The sequence below is a fragment of the Diospyros lotus genome, chromosome 5 (genome assembly GCF_014633365.1).
Source record: "Diospyros lotus cultivar Yz01 chromosome 5, ASM1463336v1, whole genome shotgun sequence".
In the NCBI taxonomy this organism is placed as follows: Eukaryota; Viridiplantae; Streptophyta; class Magnoliopsida; order Ericales; family Ebenaceae; genus Diospyros; species Diospyros lotus.
In genome coordinates this window covers 18627379-18633342 of record NC_068342.1, presented here as the reverse complement: position 1 = coordinate 18633342, position 5964 = coordinate 18627379, and the positions used below count along the sequence as shown (strand labels likewise).

The 5964-nt window shown below is 34.1% G+C and overlaps 1 protein-coding gene across 1 annotated transcript; it reads right to left on the bottom strand.

Annotated features, from left to right (window-relative positions):
* Positions 1-246: 246 nt before the first annotated feature.
* On the bottom strand, positions 247-1242 carry LOC127801249 (ethylene-responsive transcription factor CRF4-like). Its single transcript, XM_052336186.1, has one exon. The coding sequence runs from the start codon at positions 1240-1242 to the stop codon at positions 529-531; it is 714 nt and encodes a 237-aa protein (XP_052192146.1). The 3' UTR covers positions 247-528.
* Between the last annotated feature and the right edge of the window lie 4722 nt (positions 1243-5964).

The following is a 5964-nucleotide window of genomic DNA, read 5'->3' as shown; positions in this document are numbered from 1 at the left end:
GTAGATTAATAATTCGTTAGGCTCTTTGCAAATTCTATATTCAAACCACAGATTCACGCATGCTCAAGCGTCCGGACGCGGACGATCTTTTCTAGTAATCACGGCCAAATATCAGTACTAACAATGCCAACAATGAAGCTCTAATTAATTAATTAAAATATTTGGGGGATTTCTGCAATAATTTGCACACTTGAAATTGATAAATAAATACCAAAAAGAATAAGAAAACGGGGAAACCAACAAATATGTACCTAAACTCTCCACTCGGATATTTAACCTTTTCTTTTTTTTTTCTTTTTTGGTTCTTTGTTTGAGGAGCAAACAGAAGAGAGAGAAGTTTTACTGACAATATTCAAACAAAAAGCAGAGGATCTTCAAGGAAATCGTCGACGTCCCATGAACAAGACCTGAAATCATCAACCATGTTCAACGACGAGACGTCGCTGAAATCCACTTCCAGTGCGTTTTCCGCCAAACTCACTTCCTCGAAGAGCATCGGCGGAGGTGTGCGGAAATCAAAGAAGTCGTTCAAGAAGCACTGGTCCAACGGCAAACAGTCGTCGGCCCACCGGCCTCCGGTTCCGGCACCGCAGGCGGCTCTGCTTCCTCGGGAGGATTGAACCGGAGAACGGAGGTCGGAGATGAAAGGTTCGCCGATTCCTTGCACGGAGAGTAGTCGGACAAGGGCCTGAAATTGATTTCCTGCGGCGGAGGGGGAGGAGACCCCGCAGGAGGCTTGATGATGTTGGTGAGAGCTTTCGATCCGCGTATCCGTATCGCAGCCTCGTCGTACACCAACGCCGCCTCTTCCGCCGTTCGGAACGTCCCCAACCAAACCCTAGTCCGGCGCGCCGGATCTCGAATCTCCGCCGACCATTTCCCCCACGGCCGCTGCCTCACGCCTCGGAACTTCCTGCCGTTCGCGGCCGCCGTAGGCGGCGACTTCTCGTTCTCCAAATTCGCCTCCTTCGCACGGTTCGGCCTCTTACCCCTCTTCACATTTCTCACTTCGTTACAACAAGCAGCTTCGATTCTGATCTCACTCACATACTGCTTCACTCTGCAGCGCCTAGCCACGTCTTCCTCATCACTCGACGAGTCTGTAGCGTCCCCGTCGGTGACGTAAATCTTCACAAGCCGCGGCGTCTTTCCGGCCATGTCTGGCGGCGGCGGAGCCACCAGCTTGGAGGTAACGCTTCTGTGCTGCGTGAACTTGATTGGATTCAAATAATCTCGATTCATTTCAGTACTCTTACGAAGTTGAATCTGAATGAGAGAGTGAGAGTGACAGTAGATAGACGATCATCACAGACAGAACAGAAAGAGTATATAGTAGAATCTTTAAAACATTAATCAGAAACTGTTAATTACAGCTTAAAGACTATGGAGTAAAAATCTGAGTGAAGGTTACCGCAAAAATGGTGAACCCATAGAACTAGTCTCCCCCAAATTTATAACCGACTCCAAATCTGTGATCCGCCAAATAGACAGTTATCAGTAACTGACACACACACACACACAGAGCTTCCCGCACCCAAGAAAGAACCAGTAAAGAATTTCGACATTCAATTTCCCCAATCTATCTTTGAAACGCGAGGAATTATGAGCAGAGAGAGAGAGAGAGAGAGAGTAAGTAGGCGAGAGACAGAGAGAGAGAGAGTTTTGGAATCAGAAACTTATAAGAATGAGCACTTCATTTCAGTCAATTTAATTTTGTATTTCTAGTTTTCTTTTATCAATTTGATTTGTATAACTGGGGAAAATATCTCGAGGACCGTAGATTCCGGTCACCGTCGGGATTCCAAGCGACTCGCCGCATAGGTAGTGAGCCGCTCTGATTTTGACACGTGTGTTGATGAGGAAAACGCGTGCATTGCACGTTCCATGTACGAGTAAAGTACATGTCCGTTGCGCGTAGGTTTTGGCTTTTATGTTAGGGGGGGGATATTATTGAGATCACGTGCTACGAGGATGATGTTTCATCTCTCATGTTTTGAATGCGTTGGGTTGTTTCAGACTAGACAGACTACAGAGTGATTTAAGCGATTCTTTAAACTTCAATTTTAAATTTTATTTAGTTGCTTGTCAACCAAGTTTGAATTCCTTTTCGTTGTTCCATTTTTTTTATTTTATTTTATGAGTTACACTTACAAGATAATCTTAGCCGTCCATCATTTTAGTTGATTTTTCTTTCTATGTTTCTTGTATTTATATAGATTTAGATGGGGTTGGCACTTGGGATTGGGAGAACTTCCACTCCAAGTTTTGAAAGGACAATTAAAAATTGTCAAATGATTATATGATAAATTGTTTATCTTTTGAATTAGTGCTAGAAAAATGAAAAGAGGTGGTAATACTAATTGTTACGTAATTTCATGGTTTGATTGAAATCTCCAACGGAGAAAACTTTCGCTTTTGAGTTTTGACTTTCCCGTCCATGATTGCTTGTTGTTTTTTAGTATTTTAATTTTTAATTTTAATTTTTAAATTTATTTTTTAATTTGTATTTTGACATTCATTTTTTTTATTTATAGTATTTCTTTGTGTTTTAAAAATTTTAAACATGTTTGTGATGAAAATAGTTAAAATGACTTTTTGTTGTTTTGAGGTTTTTTTTTATATAATTCTTTTATTATTTTCAAAAAATTCAATAATACGTTTTTTTAAAAATATGAAAATAAACACGTTGTCACTGTTTTAGAAAACTAAAAACGGATTGAAAACAACAAAGAGAACAGCGCTATGTTACCTTGTATTTTATGCCTTATTCGGTTCTAATTTTTGTGATTTTTGTTTTCTTTGCTTTGGTAGCTTTCGGGAATTTTAAAGAAAAAATCATATCAAATCCAAAATTTAATCAAAAAAATCTGGTATTGATTTGATTTAGTTAAAAAGAACTAAAATCCACTAAATTTTTTTACAATTTAGAACTTAAAATACTTAATTTATTTTATTTTGAATCAAAAACTCTCTTTGACATATTTTTTGGTCAAAAAAATAAATTTACTTATCGAAAAAAGAAAATGACTGCAATACTCTATTTAATCTTAAATAATTGTACACAATTTTATTATTATAAATTAATTAAAAATATAACTACTGAACTTACTCTTAAGTGAAATAAAATGAAAAAATGTAACCCTATAAGTATAGTCTGGTGGTCTTGACGATCCTGTTTCGAGTCTGTTTCGTTATGGTTTGAGTATTACTCTAGAATCAAAATCCAAGGCCATCAAGTTCCATGATTTAACTCATTTCTCGTACTTTGGAGCTAGTAGGTGAGAGCGCTCATGATGGGGTGTTACCAAAAAAAAATGTAATTGTAAAAAAATTATCTTTTTTTTAATTTTGTTCTTTCTTCTATAAAAATTTCTTAGAGATTGTTTAGTCGATATTTTGTTTACAATTTTATTATTTTGAAAACAAAAATAAAAAATAGCATTATTTAATTACTTGTTGTTAAGAAATTTGTATTGTGATTTTAAGAGAATATATTCTAGTAAATTGGTTCATTGATGATGACTAAGACTTTTTAATGTTCTTAAGTTTGATACTATTTTAATCGAGTATAATGTTCAAAATAATTGAGTATTTGTTCAAGATAATCGAGTATGTGAGAATTAATCAAGTGTTAAATCAGTAAACCTTTTTAATTAAGACCAATTGAGTAACCTTTAAGAGTAATCAAGTAATGTTCAGAATACTTTCAAATTAATCAATTACGTATATTAGAATAATCAAATCAATTACGTATATTAAAATAATCAAGTAAAGATTAAAAGTATTCGACTATCAAATTCTTTGTACTCAAGTATGGTATGCAACTCGTAATTATCTTTGTTTTAATCGAGTAAGGTAGTTTTAATAATGGAGTAATTATCTTGTATACTTGATTGAATTTGTTTGGTAATCCAGTAATCTTATGTCATAGTGTTTGGGCATCTTTTCATTAGAGTGATGTTTTTTTTGTTAATCGAGTAATATTACTTTATACTCAAGTGGATGTCTTATATAATTGAGTAAAGATGAACTAAAATATGTTTAAGTCTCTAGACTCAAAATTAATCATGTAACAACTCTTTGTATTCGAGTAAAGATCGAAAGTAATCAAGTAAACTTAGCTGTGTAATCGAGTAAATAATACATTTTTACGTAGCTTAAAAAGTAATAGAGTAATGGTTTCTTCATACTTGGGTAAGCTTAAAATATACTCGAATATATAATACATCTAATCAACTAAGGATCAAAATTAGTTTGATAATGCTAAAATATACTCGAGTATTTTTTGTCAAATTTTAAAAAATATAGCCATTACACTGCATTAAATGTTGTCAGTTTTTACTTTTCAATTTATGTAATGCTCTTCAGATAACTTGTGCGTACTTTTGTGAATTAATAATAGTTGTTTAAGGTTTATAGAGACAAAAAATGACACTTGTGAGTCAATCAAAACATTCAAATTGTTTAATTAATCTATCAATAAGTATTGAATACTGGGAATCTATAGATAACTGATGGAGCATGTTGAAATAAGGTTACAATACTCTCACAAAAGCTTGAACCTGATTTCAAGAACTACAAAAACTTTCTAATTTTGTTGTGCTTTCAAAGCTCATTTTTCTATGAGATTTCAAAAGAGAAAGTCTTGTAATTTCATATTCTTCATCTCTTTTATGTTCAAGATAAATATTTGCTCTCATTGTAATATTTTATTGTTCTCTTAAGAAATCTTTTCACATCTGTTGTGAAACCTTGTAAAAGTTAAGTTTAATCCTTGAAAGGCAATGTGGTTGTTGTAAGGCTCGCTTCCGAATATTCCCGTTTAACATAGGATATTTGAAAGAAGGTCATTACAGAGGTGATATAGAACAAATCATAATAAAACAAACAATTCATTTCATTTCTAGCAGCGAAAATTAAATTAAGGTTCAATTACATTTTTAGAATCTCATAATCCTAAGCTCGATGGCCATACAAAATAATAAGAGGCTCAAATGCCAATAAACATAATAGATTATCATCACTATAAAATCTCACCAAATCACTAACTAGGATATTTGAAGTTAGAATGTGTCTCTGTACACCACTATTCTTGGACTATAGTCCTACTGGACTCCCCCCAATAACATCATTTCCTTCACCTGGAATGGCAAAGAAGATCAAGTGGGCCACAAGGCTCAGCAAGTTCAAGAAACAAGGAACAATGTATATGATCCAAGAACATGATGACACCAAGAAGAATAATCAAGGACTTCACAATTATATACAAGATTCATAATTCATGAATTTATCAATTCAACTTAATATATATCATGTCACCATGTATCACTATGCAAATGTGCATAAAATTTCAATGTCATTATCAATTCTCACAGGCTCATAAGCTATCATTCAATGCATGCAATAGTGCATCATCTTGTTATCAATATCGATCTCCCCGGCTCTCAAGCCATAAATTAATGTATGCAAAAGTGCATAATTTCAATAAAACCTCACAAATAAATATGGAGCCAACCTGTCGGGATATGGCCATCTCGTCCCGCGCCAAGTGCTATAGAATACCCTTTCTTTCTTAGCGCAGAATAATAGGTGCGCAAAGATAAATAATACAAGGTATCATAACATGCACATGTTGAACGTGTACGGAACATATCATGCATTCCTTTCCACATATATATAGATATCACAAAATCTCATCTCACAAATTATTGCCTTGCTTATACAAATAATTTTTGCCCATCCCACAATACTGAGTAACTTTTCACTCACATCAAGCATGCACACGCTACAATAATTTATTCAAGAATTCATTAAATCAATTGATATTTTACTCTTGAAAAATAAAATAGTTTGATAATGACTATATGAAAATCAATCTTCAAATCTATAATTGAGTTGAAGCAAAGTTATGAAAATCAATCTTTCTTGAATTCTATAGGAAGTAAGGTTGAGTGTTAAGATTCA

Coding starts and splice junctions, on each gene's coding strand:
- LOC127801249 (XM_052336186.1), bottom strand. CDS start 1,242: ATGAATCGAGATTATTTGAATCCAATCAAGTTCACGCAGCACAGAAGC.